Source organism: Gouania willdenowi, chromosome 3 (assembly GCF_900634775.1).
Source record: "Gouania willdenowi chromosome 3, fGouWil2.1, whole genome shotgun sequence".
Classification (NCBI taxonomy): domain Eukaryota; kingdom Metazoa; phylum Chordata; class Actinopteri; order Blenniiformes; family Gobiesocidae; genus Gouania; species Gouania willdenowi.
This window is the reverse complement of record NC_041046.1, coordinates 4,418,337-4,438,683: the sequence shown is the minus strand read 5'-3', so window position 1 is coordinate 4,438,683 and position 20,347 is coordinate 4,418,337. Positions and strand designations below refer to the sequence as shown.

The 20,347-nt window shown below is 37.1% G+C and overlaps 1 protein-coding gene across 1 annotated transcript in view; it reads right to left on the bottom strand.

Moving 5' to 3' along the window:
• Positions 1–20,347, bottom strand: part of LOC114459565 (neural-cadherin-like) — a 494,937-nt gene that overhangs the window by 322,471 nt on the left and 152,119 nt on the right. Inside the window, exon 6 of the mRNA XM_028441778.1 lies at positions 10,478–10,727. Within this exon, the coding sequence (XP_028297579.1) occupies positions 10,478–10,727 (250 nt within the window). The remainder of the gene's footprint in view (positions 1–10,477; positions 10,728–20,347) is intronic.

Below are 20,347 nucleotides of genomic sequence, written 5' to 3'. Positions count from 1 at the left end.
CCATGGAGTAGAAGCTGTGTGTGACCACCTGGAGCTGTAGGACACGCCCCTTATAACCGGGAACGGACTAGGAAGGATTAGGTGTGGAGGAGAATCAGTGAGGAGGTGGTAGTAGCAGGTAAAAGTTTTCTCTGTAGCACTGAGCTAGCATAGCATTAGCCGCTAATCACACCAGCTTTTTTCACTGGTGGTTTATGATTATGAGAGGAGAACAAGGAGCACAGCTCCTCACTTCAGCAGGTAGTGAAACTCACCGTGTTGAATGTATCACTGGTGGGTGAACGCAGCATGAGCCAATCAGGACACAGAACACAATGCGCAATCATACACTGTAAAAAAATGCATGCAAAATTGCACTGTAAAAACAAATCTGCGAAACACCGAGGCTGCGAAAGATGAACCACGATATAGTGAGGCACTACTGTATATAAAGAACATTCTACTAAAATATATTTCTATGTGAGATATTTAATGAGACAGTGATATTGAAAAACATGTTAACTCAGATATTAAAGCTCTTAGAGGTTACAGTAACTAACGTAATGTAAATTATGTCTTATGTCTGGCCGGCCCTGACACAGAGATATGTATGGCTAGATCACGTCTGTACCAGACTGTCCTGTGTACGGTGCAAAATGTAGGAACCAGATATGAAGATACACTGACAGAGAACAGACAATAGACAGACAGAGAAACACAGACAGACTACTATAGCCCACCTGTGGGCTTAAACTGCTGAAACTTAATGAGAATACAGAAGCCTTCCTCACTATTGTTAACCATTTTTAATTCCATCTGCGTTCAACTTTTTGACAAATAAGCTCTCAAAAAATTCAGAAAGTTCCCAATATTTATGCTATCACTTTTATCATTTGTAACTTTTAAATTCCCAGCCATTCTTCAGCCCATTTTGACTTTTAACACGTTCAGTTAAACTACTTTCAACGCATTTCAACATCTTCAACCTTTTCAAGCTTATCGCTATTTATCAACTAATGCTAGGTTAGTGCTAAAGCAAATGTATTTGCCTTGTATTTACTAATCAGTAAAAACATTTAAAATCATCAACAAACATTACATCAACAACATGACTATAAATCTCTCTCAATCATCTGCAGTAAAGAAAAATAGTTCCTTTAACTTTGATTTAAAAATGTTCACATGTGATGCTGACTTCAGCTCTGCTGCAGTTTGTTCCACTTCTTTGCAGCATAACAACTAAACACAGCATCACCATGGTTACTGTGAGCTCTGGGCTCCACTATCTGACCTGTGTCCATAGATCTGAGAGACCTGCTGGGTTCATACCTGACTAACATCTCACTGATGTATTCTGGACCAAACCCATTCACACATTTATAACCAGCAGCAGAACTTTACAGTCTCCTCTGAGGCTGACTGGGAGCCAATGTTATCAAATGCAGTCAGTTGAAAACAACTATGGCTGTTTAATGCTCGACTTCAGTTGCCTATCAGATTTCTCCATGTCTGCCTGTCTAATGCATTCTGCTTCTATTTATCCAGTTCTATATCTTTACTGTTCATATTTCTTTTAGTCCTTAAATCTAAGCCGAGGTCTTTCTTGGTTTCTCATGCCTTGCTCAACAGAGTAGAGCAGCTGTCTTGGCAAACGCTCATGATCCATTCATTCTATATGTCCTAACCATCTTAAGTTCTTCTTTATTAGCATGTCTTAGCTGCAGCATCATGTATCCATGTAGTTTGATGACTTGGGTCCTGTATATAGTCCAGGTTTCTGCGCCATATAAAAGTGCTGACAGAACAACTGCACTGTATACCGTACACTTTGCCCAGATGGTTACGTGTCGGTTTTACCCCTGTAGTTTTTCAAAAACTGTGCTCGCCTTTCCCATTTGAAATGCTATCTCCTGATCTAATCTAACATTCTCTGGAACGGTGCTTCCTAAGTATGTGAAGTGTTGTCATGATGGAAATGGTTCAGTGTTGATATTAATCACCACAGGCTGTGCAGCTGCAGTCTGAAACTTGAGTGGTAGGTCTAAGCACTTTGTCTTTTTAATGTTGATTTTGAAGCTGAACTGAGTAGCCGCACTAGCAAACCTGCTCACAAGATGTTGGTTTTCATTTTCACTATGTGAGCTAATATAAAGACTAAAAGTGGAGTAATGTGCTCTGACCTCTTTGTTCTGGTTAGTGTGACGCGGGCTAGCACCTGCACTTTCCTTGGGAAATGCAAATATTGTAGTTCTGAGTGTTACTAGAATAAACCACAGTGAAATAGTACTACTCCTGTCATCTGTCCTCAGAGCTGTTCAATTATTAGATGCAGGAAGAAGGTAGAGAAAAACCTGTGACAGAGAGAACTTCCTGTTTACACATTCTGACGCGTGGTCTTGTTCCCTATGTTCTTTTAATTTGGTCGAGTATGAATCTTTGTGCTGTTGTAAACTGACCCAGCAACACATCATTAGTTGAGTGTGATGGATCATCTCTCTGAGCTCCACCTGCAGAGATACTACTGGAGGTTTAAAAAGCTCTGCTGAATGTTCTCAGACCTGAAGTTTCTGCAGCAGCTGGGTTATTAAATATTCTTTGGCTCCCATACAGGCCTGGAATATGATCATTAACACAGCTCTGCAAGTGCCCCTCCCACACCTTTTCCCCTGAAAGTCTCCTCAAGAGGTTTTTATTAACTCTTTATGGCCTTTTGACTGGATTTTGACAAGCAAGTTAACTTAAACTCAACTTTAAACCACTATTATTAGCCCATTGCTCCAGTGTTCGACACAGACTGTATTATACCTTAAAGGAAGTGAAGATTGTGTCCCTTAAATTATAAATCATCATCATATAATGATTTACCAATGTGTCATTTATCATGATGATTTTCTGGCACTTTGGACACTTATTGTTTCTCTCATTACTTTTCCACCTGAGGGGTGGATTCACTAAAGGTTTAGTGCTGTTAAAATGTGTGCAAACGTCACTCCATGCGCTAATAAGGAGTACAAAGGACAGGGAGTCAGGACTGTGCATCTTCAGCACGTCAGAATGTGCCTTCATTCCATTTAGCGCGTTTCCCTCTAATGAATATGCATAGTAGGCAGATATGGGAGGAGGAAATGCAAATAAATGAATGCAGGGGATGCGATGTGATTCATAAAACCTGGAACTGTTTGCATTGATTGTTTTAGTACAAATGAGAAGCAGGTGCAAACATACACGTAGTTGACAGAAAACATAGCGGAGATGGAAAAAGGCTCCAGTTATATGAATATGACCATGGATCGATGCATCTATGAACTCACTGCTCCACTGATCTCCTTTCTCTCCATGTTTTGATCGTCAAAGTCTTGTTGTGTTGATGTCAGGCCAGAATCAGCAGATCAGATGGTGATCACTGACGGCACAATGTTCACATATGAGAGTGTGCGCGTGGCACAGCGCTGCTCAAACCTACTGGATGATGGTCAGTAGATTTTCTTTAAATAATGCAGACTGATTGACAGACTGTGTAGCTGTATTAACTCAAATCAGTGGTTGATCAATAGGACGGTTTCTCTCCTATTCTACCTATTTTTCATGCACTGATTGCAGCAACGTCACAGGACCAAATGGAGCAGCCACATTAAATGATGGGGAAAAAAAATATCATTTGGTTTTTAAATTGTTGTTTAAAAAAACAAAAACAAAAAAAAAACCTTTTCATTCATTTTTCTACATTATTTAATGTTCAACAGACAGCAGTCAGTGTGATTGTGCGCACTGACGTCTCCACATTAAACGAGCAAAACGATCATTGAACTCACTCAGTGCCATTGACGAGATAACTCGTCATTTGCGTTTTTTCACGGAGATTACTAGAAAACACCCTGGCGGAGGTTCCCCATCAATATCTAAGCTGTAGGGTGTTGTAGTGACCAACTGTGCTCTGAAGATGGCAGCAGCGCACCTTTAGATGAGAGATTAGCCACTGATGCTAGCATTAGCAAAGCAGGAAGAAGCAGGAACTAGTGAGATTATGGCGCTACAGAGTGATATTGTGAAGTATCCAGTAGCTCACAGCACCACATACTAACACAGAACATGTGTGGACCTGAGTGGATTATTGATAATGTTGAGATGGTGAGATAAAACCATCAACTAACCGGGCCAAACGGGTCATCCCTGTGTGTCGGGGGTGATGGGGGGGTACAAAATACCCCCAGCCTGTGAGCCAGATAGCAAAATAATAAGTGACATGTAGGAGGTAGCAGCGCACCTTTGGATGAGAGATTATCCATGCTCAGCAGAGCTCAAAGGGAGAGGAGGAAAGGCATTTACGAGACAGAAAATGGCGCTACGTACAGAGTTGACGTTCCCTGCAGTGCACACTTGACCAGAGCATGTGTGGAACTCATGGATAGTGTGGTGATGGTGAGATAAAACTATAAAAAATGGGGAACGCAGTGACACTCTGCATGACCGGAGGAAGAGGAAGTTGCGTGTGTGCAGACTGACAGGAGAGAAAGTTGGAGGAACGGCAAAATACAGTAAGAAATCCATTCAACTCTGACATAGATAGCAAAAATAATAATAATTTTGCCATCAAAAGCTTGGTCTCAGTGATTTTTTTTTATGTTTTATAGAAGGAAACAATGTTCAGATGTTAGAGTTGTCATTAATAAAAAAAATAGCTTTAAAGTCACTGACAGGGTTTTTTTTTTAGAAAAAGTCTTTTTTCTCAGCTTTTAGCTCTGAAACTGAACATTTGTGTAAAACTTGCTCTATTCAACGGCTGATTACAAAAGAACAAAACAAGTCAGAAATTTTTTTAATTTTTTTTTGATAAACGTAGAGACTTCAATCTTTCAGAATATTGTGTCAGATTTCAGATAGTCATAGTAGAAAATATTCTGTGGGTCTTTAAAATCATATAAAGTCAAAATGCTCAAAAACAGCTGGCACTGAGGGGGGTAGAACATCTGAAAATGGCTGGCACTGAATGAGTTAAATAGGGGCGGTCTGCACCAGTTCTGCTCGTGCACTAATCATTGCTGCAATCTTAGTGAATTCTGCGCAACAGGTGAGGAAACTGTGTCACTAAAGGATTTAAAAAAGCAACTGAATTACCACCCATTATTTCAGATCTTAATCCGCCCCTCAATCACACATTCTCCTTTTTTAAAAAAAACCTGCCCACCACTCACTCCTCGTCAGATTGTCGTCCCTGATTCTGCAGCACCCACAGCACCACAGATTTGAATCAAGGCCCACCCACAGGTGCTGTTCATCCAATAACCAGCCCAAGCAAAGCTTTGAGTGAAAGCTTTTCAGCCAATCAGCAGCTTGCACCCCACAGGTGGACTCTTAAGCCCCGCCCACAGGCTGCACTCTGTCCTCGTATACATTCAATGCTACTCAGAACTCTGTGTTTATCAACTGGGGTACACCACCTGGAGTCATAGCTCCTACACCACGTGTCAAACTCATGGCAAGGGGGCCAAATCCGGCCCACGAGAGCATCTAATTCATCCCTCAGGAGAAAAATAAACTGACAGAAAACATGAATCATTGTGTAAATGTCCAAATAATATAGTTGTGGATCAACAATATTTGCAGGTGCTCACGCTTTTCCTGTTGGAAAAACTGTTTAATCAAATCCTTCAATTTTCTTCAATTTATGACATCATATTTTCCTTAATTAAATAGAAATTGGTCACAAAATCTAGGAAATTTAAAGTGTAGATACTGTATAGACTGATATCTGTCACATATTGCTTTTATTTTGCTAGTTTCTTACATATTTTGTATTTTGAGTAAAAATGATGTTGAAATGACTTGTTTTATTCTGTATTTGGCTCCTGAACTAAAATGAGTTTGACACAAAGTCAGACTTTCTCTAAAAACATCTGTGTGACGTCTCATAACAACGATGGCACCGTGCTGAGCCACATGTCGGTGGCAAAACAGTGAATAAAAGCTTTTTAATGCCAAAAACATTCAGAAATAATATACATTATTCACTACGTTCACCAATTACTTATTGCTGTTGTGAAACACAGTAATGCAGGCTTATTTATTTTACTTCTTTTATATTTTAAATGAGCTGTTTTTATGATTTTAAAATGAATTTAAAATGTTTCTTTTACTGAGTCATGTTTTTAAATCCATACATTACTCACTGTGAATACCTTGTTGCAGAAATATTCTACATAATGTTACCTACAGTAGCTTTGTTGTAATAAAGAAAACGTACTATTCACACTAAATCACAAAAACATTATTCTGATGAAATTGATCTGGATTTGGTAATCCCTTTTTTTAATATCCATGATCACATAATCAATTTCAGACGTTGTTTTAAAGCAACATCAGATTGGATCAATCTGATCCGTTGTCATGGTGACCAGAACCAGCAAACAGGATGTCATCGTTAAACACTGGCTGTTTGTAAATGTCATATCTATACTATACTCTAGTCATACTCAATCGTCCCATGATGCATTAGGAGCTGAATGTAAAATGATCCTGGGACCAGTATCACGGTCTGAGTTTACCTCGTACTGAGATTGATTATGAGCATGTGCACTACTGGAAAATTAATTTTTGCTACTTCTGCCGTGCTGAGATTGAAAATTTAATTTCAAAGCTAATGTTATTTGACGAGTGCTGAATGGATCCTTTTCTTGGGTAAAAATGTACAACTGCTCAATATACGAGGCAGGAGATGTTCCAACGCCACAAAGAAATGATAGACAGGTTCATCTTCTTCATGGTGAACAGTCATTTAATTAGCAAAAAAACATGATTATAATTTACATATATATATAACAGTTAACATAATGTAACTTTACAATAATAACCTGTTGTATTCATATAAATCTGATCATGACAATCATATTTTTTTTTCATTGGTCGATTTTTTAATCGATAATCGACTGATGTGATGTTTTAAGTATTTTTTTAAATCAGTACAGTAATATATGTGATGGCTAATCCTGCATGGGTACATCTCAGTACGGAGGTAAACTCAGTCTGTGACAGGGCACCAAGCTAAAAATCAAACATCCCCTTTTCAAAATAAAAGCATCTCTTCTCGTCTTTTTATTTTTTTTAACTCTTTTGTAAATTGTGCTCTTATTTTGAAGTTAACAGGAAGTTTAGTCAGTAGCACAATGGATGTGTCTACGTGAGTTTTATGGATCTAATGAGCACATGTTGATATTCTACTTGGTCACTTTCTCACTTCAAATGTTTTTAGAACTTTCAAAGTAAAGGTGGAGAATCAACAGCGATATTTAGCCTCAGTGTGAACAAGGTTTTTAACGCTGGAGGTTCCAGATGCATGAAGTATATTTAAATAGTAGTATAAACTCCAGCGAGGGTCAGTTATATACAGCCTGACATTCAGGCAACAACTTACAGCATCTATACATTTTTCCAGAAAAAAAAAAGAACATTTGTCGAACAGCGACCTATAAACCAGTACGACCTATAAACCAGTACGACCGATAAACCAGTACGACCTATAAACCAGTACGACCTATAAACCAGTACGACCGATAAACCAGTACGACCTATAAACCAGTACGACCTATAAACCAGTACGACAGATAAACCAGTACGACAGATAAACCAGTACGACCTAAAAGCCAGTACGACCTATAAACCAGTACGACAGATAAACCAGTACGACCTATAAACCAGTACGACCGATAAACCAGTACGACCGATAAACCAGTACGACAGATAAACCAGTACGACCTATAAACCAGTACGACCTAAAAGCCAGTACAACCTATAAACCAGTACGACCTATAAACCAGTACGACGTATAAACCAGTACGACGTATAAACCAGTACGACGTATAAACCAGTACGACATATAAACCAGTACGACATATAAACCAGTACGACATATAAACCAGTACGACATATAAACCAGTACGACATATAAACCCGTACGACATATAAACCAGTACGACCTATGAACCAGTACGACATATGAACCAGTACGACATATAAACCAGTACGACATATGAACCAGTATGACATATAAACCTGTACGACCTATGAACCAGTACGACCTATAAACCAGTACGACGTATAAACCAGTACGACGTATAAACCAGTACGACGTATAAACCAGAACGACCTATAAACCAGTACGACGTATAAACCAGAACGACCTATAAACCAGTACGACATATAAACCAGTACGACCTATGAACCAGTACGACCTATGAACCAGTACGACATATAAACCAGTACGACCTATGAACCAGTACGACCTATAAACCAGTACGACATATAAACCAGTACGACCTATGAACCAGTACGACCTATGAACCAGTACGACATATAAACCAGTACGACCTATGAACCAGTACGACGTATAAACCAGTACGACCTATGAACCAGTACGACATATGAACCAGTACGACATATAAACCAGTACGACCTATGAACCAGTACGACCTATGAACCAGTACGACCTATGAACCAGTACGACCTATGAACCAGTACGACATATAAACCAGTACGACATATAAACCAGTACGACATATAAACCAGTACGACGTATAAACCAGTACGACATATGAACCAGTACGACATATAAACCAGTACGACCTATGAACCAGTACGACATATGAACCAGTACGACATATAAACCAGTACGACCTATGAACCAGTACGACCTATGAACCAGTACGACCTATGAACCAGTACGACCTATGAACCAGTACGACATATGAACCAGTACGACATATAAACCAGTACGACCTATAAACCAGTACGACATATGAACCAGTACGACATATAAACCAGTACGACATATAAACCAGTACGACATATAAACCAGTACGACGTATAAACCAGTACGACATATGAACCAGTACGACATATAAACCAGTACGACCTATGAACCAGTACGACATATGAACCAGTACGACATATAAACCAGTACGACCTATGAACCAGTACGACCTATGAACCAGTACGACCTATGAACCAGTACGACCTATGAACCAGTACGACATATGAACCAGTACGACATATAAACCAGTACGACCTATAAACCAGTACGACATATGAACCAGTACGACATATAAACCAGTACGACCTATGAACCAGTACGACCTATGAACCAGTACGACCTATGAACCAGTACGACCTATGAACCAGTACGACATATAAACCAGTACGACATATAAACCAGTACGACATATAAACCAGTACGACGTATAAACCAGAACGACCTATAAACCAGTACGATCTATGAACCAGTACGACATATAAACCAGTACGACATATAAACCAGTACGACGTATAAACCAGAACGACATATAAACCAGTACGACCTATGAACCAGTACGACATATGAACCAGTACGACATATAAACCAGTACGACATATGAACCAGTACGACATATGAACCAGTACGACCTATGAACCAGTACGACCTATGAACCAGTACGACATATAAACCAGTACGACATATAAACCAGTATGACGTATAAACCAGAACGACCTATAAACCAGTACGACCTATGAACCAGTACGACCTATAAACCAGTACGACGTATAAACCAGAACGACCTATAAACCAGTACGACATATAAACCAGTACGACCTATGAACCAGTACGACATATAAACCAGTACGACGTATAAACCAGAACGACCTATAAACCAGTACGACCTATAAACCAGTACGACCTATGAACCAGTACGACATATGAACCAGTACGACCTATGAACCAATGACATAACATGGTAAATAGGCGACCGTGGCTCAGTAGTAGAGTGGGTTGTCCAGTAACCGAAGGGTTGGGGGTTCAAATCCTGCTTTATCAAGTCATTTTTGTTGCGTCCTTGGCAAGGCACTATACCCACTTTGCCTCGTATGAATGGGTATGAATGTTGGTGGTGGTCAGAGGGGTCATAGGCACAAAATGGCAGCCACGCTTCTGTCAGTATATCCCAGGGCAGCTGTGGCCACATTGTAGCTTACCATCACCGGTATGACTGTGTGAGTGACTGGTGTGAATAAATAATGGTTTCTGTATGTGCATTGAGTCTACTTGAAAAAAGCACTATACCTGTATAAATCCAAGCAATTATTATTATTATTATTATTATTATTATTATTATTATTATTATTATTATTATTAATAATATTATTATCATTATTATCATTAATATTATTGTTATTATTATTGTTATTGTTATTGTTATTATTATTATTATTATTATTATTATTATTATTATTATTATTATTATTATTAATATTATTATTAATATTATTGTTATTATTATTATTATTATTATTATTATTATTATTATTATTATTATTATTATTATTATTATTAATAATAATATTATTATCATTATTATCATTATTATCATTATTATTATTATTATTATTATTATTATTATTAATAGTTCTATATTATGTATGAGACTGTTATTTCCTTTGCAGATGAACTGAAGTTCTTTAAAGTCCTACTCACACGTGTTGGGAGAACTCTGGCGCCTCATCGTTGACGTTGGCCATCCTGATCCTCACCGTGGTGGTCCCGGTGCGAGGGACCTCCCCGTTGTCTACGGCCATCACCACAAACTCATAGAGGTGGTTGGGACTCTCGTAGTCCAGGGGTCCAGCAGGGAAGATGGTCCCGTGAGGAGAAATGGTGAAGTCTGGACTCAGAGTGTAAAACGTCAACTCAGCGTTTTCCTCAGAGTCGCAGTCATTGGCCGATACTGAGGAAGTAAACGTAGAGAAAACAGAAAACATATAAACAGGCGTGTAAATAAAGTAAGATGTGCACAGGTGTGACATTGTGCTCTAATTACTAAATTAAGGTCTATAACAGGAAATGGATCTTTGGATATTTTATTACTAATGGGCAGAATTTTTATAAACTTTTTAATTAAAAAAAAATCAATATTTAATTTCTGTTTGATAGGATCAGGCTTTGGATAATTTTTTGTAATTTTTATTGTGTAAAATTTAGAAATAGGCAAAATATTTCATCTCATTAAGGTTATAAGTAGATATTTTTAACTTTTTGACTACTTTGCTGTTTCTAATGATCACTATTCTGAGAATCAACACAGGAACAACAAAGCGTGTGTTTATTTTTCTTGTCAATTTGTTTGTTTTTGTTGCCATTTGTTGTCTTTTTTGCAATAATTTGGTGTATTTTGTGGCTGTTTTGGATGTTTTTGAATGAATTTTGTATCCTTTTTTGTTGTTTTTAGAGATATTTTGTGTATTTAGGTTGGAGATGTGTGTAATTTTATTGCTTTTTATGCCTGGAGACATTTTTTGGTATTTCAATTTTCACTTCATGTGGTTATGGATTTCTTTTTTTTTTGTCTTTTTTGTGTATTTGGAGAAGAGTTGCAATGAAAAGGTTCAACATTGTTCAGTGAATTTCCCTCTGGGCTCAAATGGTTCAAAAATATTCTTAAAATGTTTGAGAACCCCTTCTCCAATGGACAGCACCTGTGAGTGAGTTCAGATGAAGGTCTGTGTTAGAATGCACTCAGTGATCATCTAAATGAGCTTTTCACATTCTGAGACGCTGCAAAATTCCCTAAAATAAGTTTTTCAATACAGAAATAAGCATTAAAATAAAAATATATCGTCATGGGTGATTATTATAGTTTTCTATATAGCCAAATCATTCAATATGTCTGGAATTTTGATATATTGACCAAACTTACCCTGCTGTGATAAAACATGTGTGGGTAAACAGATAATAGACAAATGTAATATGTAAAATTTATTATAAGCATGTGTTTGTTGCTAATTCTAAAATTGTTCCTTAACATTTCAATAGTCACACTGTATATTTTTAGTTTGATTGGATTAATATGTGATGAGTATGCGTTGATTTTCACTCATCTCTTCTTTTTCATCTTCCAATATGTCAGGAACTCCATCACATAAAGGTAAATATGGTATAATAATATAGCTCCACCCACTCTCTCAGAATATAGAAAAAAATCTGCAAAACATATTTTACATCTGTGACAATTATTTATGCTCAACTATTCTGTTATAAGTTGGGACAAGAGTTTAATGTCAAATAGGCATTAGTATGTATGTTAATTAGCATATTAAATATTATTAAAAGATGACGATGAATTCACAAAAACAAAAACAAAAAAAACTTGAATTATTTATCAAAATTTGAAAATGTTTTGGATATTTTCTGGGGAATGAATATAAAGATAAAATATCTAGTTTAGGGATTTGAACCTACAAACTATCATCTCAGAAAATTCTGAAATCATATTAAATATGTTGAATATGGACAATTTAGTGAGGGGGGTATGCATCTTTATTTTACTTCCATTTTCAGAAGACTGTTCATATCACTAATGATTAGTCACATACTGTATATGCATTGGTTCTCGGGTCACACGCTATGGAAATATTCATTGTTCCATAACATACAACATATGTGGGAATGTAAGAAAAAATCTGATCTGTTTTCATTTATAGTATAAAGTTTACTTTTTATTGGGATATAAAACTATTTTGTTTGCATTTTGTTTTAGACCCAAACTTTGAGTTTTTTCACCACTTGTTAATATTGAAAATCCTTTACATGAGGTTATTGTAGATTGGCTGTGTCTGATAATCATTTATTGTTTATTAGTTTTTTTCACTAGGAATTTGGTAACATTTTCAGTATTTTTTGAGACTGAAGTGCATGAGCCATTTATTGGAATAACCCCATAACAACAACAACAACAACATAAAATCAAATCAAATAAAAAGGGAAATTGTTGATGAACTAAATCAACTCTAATCCTGAACTTCCTGAACAGTGAGACGAGCATGACAATGAGATGCATGGGCGTGCACGTTGACGGACACATGTGGATTAAGGCAGTTTTGTGCCCTGGGGGTGACTTTAATCCACTCCTCCACCAATGTGACAATCACATTGATTTTTACACGGATGAGTTCAAAGCCCAACACAAATAACAAGGGCATCAAATCCAACCTTTTCACACTAGAGCAGTGGTTTTAAACCACTGTGTGCTGTGGGACATTATTACATTCACCTGTTCTAAAAAACATCTATAAAAACCAATTCATTATTGTCTGCAAATATGACTTTGTGATAAAACAAAATAATAATTAAAAATAACGGCACAACTGACACTCAGTTCTCATCACGTTGCCTCTTAACGTTTAGCAATAGAACAAAACTGAATTATATAAATGTACAATATATGTATTTATTACACTGTATGTATATTATTATTACTACTATTGTAACATAAAATACATTATAAAATTAAAATATTTAACAGAATAGAATTCAGTTGTGGTTAATCATATTTATTATTACTGACTTTTATCCCTCCTACAACGTGTATCAAGTATGCAAAATAAAAAATAAAATATAGTATAAAATATCATTTTATATATATAGTTTTTTGTATGATTCCTATTAAAAAGACTAAGAATTAAGAATGACTGTATAATGTTAATATACACCACTTGTAAACTCAGTGGTAGCTCGTAGCAGCAGATTTTTAAAATTACAATTACAATTACAATTAAAGCCGTGACTGGTGTTGTAGTGTCCAAAGGAGTGGCTGGGGTCGGTAAACCATGTGTATCAAATATGAGACTGTTTTGTATATAAGAGTTATAGCGCTTTTCTAATATGGCATGCACCATCTGAGAACGCAAAGCATGATGGGTAATTTTGGCATTGATTCTTGTTTAGGGATGGACAGTCAACATGTATATCAAATATGAGGCTGTTTGAACGTTGTATATGAGAGTTATAGTGGTTTTTCTATTATGGCGTGCTAAATGGCAACAGTTAAAAAACTACCCAGTATGAAAGAGAAAACCAGTTAAAAATCTCAGTGAATTTGATGCAAATCCATTGAAAAATAGCCCAGAGACACCATTAAGAATGTGATGGCATGACATTTTAGGCCCCTCCCACTGATCACAGCCTGTTTTTTCTTCATCAGAGACCTGCTCCCATCTTATAAGATTCATCCAACGCTATTTTGAAGTCAACACGACATATCGTCTTTCCGCTATAGAGCTGTTAGTGTCAGGTGCCACGAAAAGCGGCGCCCTTTGGGAATGCAAGGCATGATGGGTAATTATTACATTGATTCATGTTTAGGGATCATCATGTGTATCAAATATGAGGCGGTTTCAATTTTGTATATTAGTGTTATGCGCATTTTTTTTTATTTTGGCGTGCAATAGTTGCTAATAGTGAACATGACCGTAAATAGCGCCAGTCAAAAACGCAAGGCAAGATGAGGCTGATTGAACTTTGTGTGTCAGTGTTATGGTTTTTAGAAATTGTGGCGTGCTTCAGATATTAGCATTGCAACTTTGCGGCTGCGCCACGACCAAACCGTTAAAGATACGCAAATTATTTCAATGATTTTTAATCTTCAGTGGGTCCTAAGTGTTCTGGTTGAGTTTGAAGCGAATCGGATGAAGCCCCTCTGACTACTTCACGCAAATGCGTTTCACAATTTTTTACCTTTGACTCAAGATGGCTGACTTCCTGTTTGGTTTTGGGCGTGGGTCATCGGTAACTTTTTGTTCATCTTGGGGTCAACAATACATGTGGCGAATTTCGTATGAATCGGGCAAACCTGCCGGTCGTGCGGTTGCATCGTATTTTTTGGCGTCTATAATGCGTGTCGAGTGCGCATTTTTTTTAGCGATTTCTTTCATTGCGTCAAAATACATAATTGAGGTGTGTGCACATGTTGGTGAGACTTTGGGTATCTAAGTGGCAAACCCAAAATACCCAAGAAAAACAAGAACAATAGGTTTCTACAGACAATGGACCCTAATTAGGCCATAATTGTAATTAATAATTAAATATGCGACCACACTAATGTATTCTCACTCTCTCCTAATGCAGTAAAAAACAGATTTTTTAGTCAGATTCCGCCCATAGCTTTGTTGTGTATCGACTCACAGGTGATGGGAGGAAATAAATGAACGTGTGCTTCTATCTGTAAATGGTTTGACGCGTCATATTTCAACACGTGGTGCGATGGGAACGTGTGCACGTCCACATTGATTGCTTTGCAGAAAAACCCAAACGTCCACCGGGGGTTTGAATGAGAATATTTTACACTAACAAGAATACTTGGCCGTCACAAGCTCAACACTGCAATTTACCTCCCATTGCATTTGGCTCAGGTACACACACACACACGCACACACGCACACACACACGCACACACGCGCACACACACACACACACACACACACACACACATACAATACAAACACACACACAAATACACAAGAAACATATGTGACCATGAATAAAACATATACACAGCAGAAGTGTTTGCTTTAACTGCCAAATTCTATTTCACTCCTCATCCAAGCCCTGGGAATTAAACCGTTTCTTTGTTTAATTAAAGTCCGACTGCAGGAAAATTCAAATAAACACCTTTTTTCTTTTTTTTTTCTTTACTGTTGCAAACTCTAGAGAAACAAACAGATTAGAAACAAACAGTTAAACAAATCCTTTGGAATATATTGAAACCATAAATCCCTCGTGGCCTTGGGTTGTTGTGTCGAAGCTGAAAGTCATTTTTTTGTGTAATAACACACACTGTATCTGTCAAATCTCCTGTTTTTGTCCAGGAAACTACAGTATTTTACCTTTGTTTCCCACCATCCTCCTGTAATAGTATTCTCCTGTAAATATCCCGTTTTATGATGTCATTATAATTAAAAGATAAACTGAACGCTGTCACTAGCATAGCAGAAACTGTCACCTGAAGTGATCTGGGTGGAAGTTCTCATGAGATTAGAGATTAGATTAGATTAAATTAGTGCTGACAGCAGGAACAAACCCGGAAACAACTCAGAAGAGAGATGGATGATGTGTAGACGAAAAAAAAGACAGAACTCCTGTAAATACCTTGGAAAATGGAACAAAGTTTACCTTCCTAAGAGGAGCAGGACGGGGCACAGTTAGGGGTTGACCTGGCCACCAAAGTGCTCCTGGCCACCACGTTTTGTTTTGTTTTTTTGAGACGTGAGTAGAAGCAGACATTAACAGGTGGTCAAAAATGGTCCAAATGTGGCAGGAAAAGAGTGGAAAGTGAGTAAAATGGGCCAAAAGCAGTCAGGAGTGGCCAAGAAATGGGCAAATAAAGAGGATCCAGGTGGTATGTAATGGCAAAGGGTAGTTTAATGAGCAAAATGTGGAACAAAATGAGGCCAAAATGTAGGGAAAAAAATGAACAAGCTTATTTAGATGAAAAATAGCCAAAAAAATGAAGAAAGGACAAAAATGAATACCCTCCAACTGTGGGTAAAAAAGAACTTTGGCAGGTAACATTGTAGCGTTACTAGCTATTTTGGCTGGTGAAGAACGAAACAAAAAACATTGCGTCTGTTTGAATCGGCAGCTGCAGAAACAACGCAACATGTCATTGTTGCCAGATTGGGCTGTTTTTCCACCAATAAATTTGAGGGCTTTTGTGTGTTTAGACTTTAAAACGTAATGTGTATCTGGCAACCCTGCTGGTTGTCCTAATCCTACATTTCCCATGAACACTATGTCATGACGTGTCATACAACATTTGGCTATATGCTTACGTTAGCGTGATTGTTATGGTTTGGTATCAGAGAAGTAAAATGGAATGAAGATGTAAAATTAGTTAGGAACAAAATAACAAACAAACATGGAGATATTTATCAGGTGTTGAGTTCTTACGCAAAGATCGAGCAGCTACTGAGCATGTGCAGAGTAGCACAGACTCCGAGGATTAGATTTCACACATGATCTTTTGTTCACCTTTTGAAATGTGCACTATACAGTTAGTGGGGGTGGGGTTTATTAACAGTTGAAAAGCATGCATATGTAATTCTTAGTACTGATTACTTCTATTTTTTCTAACTTCAAACACTGTTCCAGGGATCACATTTTCATCTGAGTTAAGTTTATTTGGTTATAAGAATATACTTTATAAAAGGTTCACTTCTCCGACACACCCAAAGTTCCATTTTACACCACATGTTTCAGCCAAGCACCTCAGTGCTAAACATGTAGCTGCTAGCACCGCAATGCTAAACATGTATCAGCTAGCACCTCAGTGCTAAACAAGTAGCTGCTAGCACCGCAATGCTAGCCATGTAGAAGCTAGGACCTCAATGTTAGCCATGTAGCAGCTAGGACCTCAACGCTAGCCATGTAGCAGCTAACACCTCAATGCTAACCATGTAGCAGCTAGCACCTCAATGTTAAACATACAGATTAGTTTGACATTTACATGATTTATTTACATGAAATAAATAACTATAGATGAATAGAAAATGTTTGCTGATCAACACATTTACTAAAGAGAGAAACATGTATATTATACTGGGTCATATTTTAGTGAAGTTGGATGTTGTTTTATTTTGTCTTTCTTTGTTTTCCTTGTGAATTTGATCTGAGCTTTAGAGGCAGTAAAATAAAAGAATCAAACACACACAGTTAGAGGAACATCATTCAGCAATGATCATTAATGTATATTTGTATAAACAGAGCGACTTATTTTCATTCCCACACACGAGAAACAACAGATTGATTGAACACGTCTAATAAAGGCGTGTCAGCTTCTAACTTTGATGGTAAATCTTCTAACAGGTGAAGCACGGCACAATGTTTCTATTTTAATAAATTATCTTTACTGCTGACCTCAACAGTCCTATTTTATGTTTTCCTTCAGCATTTTACACTAAATCAGTCGTGGATTTTGGCATTTGTGTCCAGATTCGCACCTTTTTATTGGTGTTCTAAGAGTCCGTTATGTAGATTATTGTCCACTTTGTGAATGTGTACGTGTTAACTCCTTCCTAATGCTGCACATTTATCTGAGCTGAACTAAAACAACACTTTTAATGTATCTGAGGTTGATTGGTGAACAATGAAGTGTAACACCAACGTCTACAGAGTTCACCAGCCAAACGCGTCACACAGGAGTCAATATTTAATTTACTAAGTACTCATTTCTCCTGGTGTACGAATGAATCAGCGTTACTGCTCCTGTAATGGTCTGATTTTGTAGATGGAGGATCTACAGTAGGATTCTACCAACACAGAGATAATTAGCTTCCTTTGGTTGGTTCTGTGCACGATGTGTGCACGTTGGTCCGCTTTGACGACGATTAAAGGATTACTAGCTACTAGCGCAGGCTTTAGCACGCCTGGGTTCTCTCGCTCATTTAATCTGACACTGAGCCTTTTAACCTGCTTAATTAAGTAAAGAGGTTAACATGTCTTTATAATGGACAGACGTACTGATAAACCAACAAAATGATGCATTACTGAGAACATTCTAGGACATCCTGAGGTACCATCAAACCAAGTGCCATCAAATTATATGGCCTCAGGCTTCAAAATAAAAGTTGTCAGACTCGACGGTCTCAGGCCGTAAAAACACGACATGGCATTTTATTTTGAAGAAACCGAATATAAAGTAAAGTTGAAAGCTGTTATTTTAATTATCTACTGTATATTTAAAGGTTAAGATATTTCAACATTTCATTAAACTATGTATTTATTAATCAAACAATATGTGGATATATATATATATACTTTTAAAAAATAAAACGCCATGTCGTGTTTTAAGGCGTGGTCCAATGGCGTCACACAATCTTGTTCTCAGCCAATAGAAACATTCAATTGTAATATCCTGGCTTCAACCCATAGAGGGCAGTCACTGACAACTAAATACGACTAATTGAAATAGTTTGACTAAACTGTTGAAAGTTGGACCAGGATCAATAAACAACACTAGTTCATACTTAAATGCATTTGATTTAGCAGAAAAAGTGGTTTTAGGGGTTCGTTACTCTATGTTTGATATGCACTGATGAACGGCTTCATTTACTCACTGGATTTAACGAGCTTCAACATGAACAGTTCAACAGAAAACCAGTAGGCTACGTCTGTATGTAAACAATCATTTTAAAACCAAATCAAAATAACAAATAGTGTGTTTTTTTTTGGTTTACGGAGGTAAAATCTAAACAGAAATACAGAAACAACAAAAATATAGCCGCAAGCGACAATAAATTGGCCCCGCCTTTGCAGCGCCGCTTTTGCCGCCTTCGATGCGTTGCCCTCAAGTTCAAACAAAAAACATAATATAACAGTGAATTTCATCTACCAATACATTATTATTGATTTGTTTAGGACAGAAATGTATTATTGAATATAAACTTAGACATATTTATGATTTTTGTTGTTGTACTAACACATCCAAGAACATTGCTGTAGTAGTTGTAGTAGTAGTAATAGTAGTAGTAGTAGTAGTAATAGTAATATATAGTAGTAGTAGTATATAGTAGTATATAGTAGTAGTAGTATATAGTAGTAGTAGTGTATAGTAGTAGTAGTAATAGTAGTCGTAGTGATAGTAGTAGTAGTAGTAGTAGTAGTAATAGTAGTAGTAATAATAGTAGTAGTAGTAATAGTAGTAGTAGTATAGTAGTAGTAGTACTAGTAGCTAGTAACTAGTAGTAGTAATAGTAGTAGTCATAGTAGTAGTTAGTAGTACGAGTTAGAATAGTAGTTAGTAGTAGTAATAGTAGTAGTAATAGTAGTAGTACATAGTAATAGTAGCTCCAGGAGGAGTGTGTTTAAAGTTTGAGCCTCTTCTCTAACACAAATGGAGAGAATCTTGATACAAAATAACACGATAAAAAATAAAACATTCACTTTTTTGATCGAGAGACCAAAACAAAAGTTCGTGAAAAATTCCAAAGATTTTTATTTTTATTTTTTTCCACATATTAAATTGTCTTCACTCTGTAGGGGGTATTTACGCACCAATTTCCGTATTCCCACATTGAGCTGGTTTAGGGCCGAGAGTTTAACAACTGATTTACATTTGACGCAAATCAAATTTTGTATGTGCAAATGGGAACACTTTCAAAAAATGTAAATTTTCAAAAGGTTTTGGCCAAAATGAAAGTTATCAAACATCTATAGTTAACTTTTGATGTTCCACTTCTCTAGATGATCTCCAGCAATTTTGAGCCCGTCAGTGAAACGTCCTCGGAGGAGTGTGTTAAAATATGTTTGCCCCATATTGAATTCTCTTCACTCTTTAGGGGGCGCTAACGCGCCAATGTCCGTTTTTTGAGACTCTACATAATGGTTCAGTGGGTGAAAAGTAGGTAAGTTGGTTCCAACACCAGGATAGACAGAAAGAAAGAAAGAAAGAAAGAAAGAAAGACCGCAAGAAAGAAAGAAAGAAAGAAAGGAAGAAAGAAAGAAAGAAAGACAATCCAACACAATAACAATGTTTCACCATTTTTGAGCACCATGAACTATACATTTTTGGAAAGT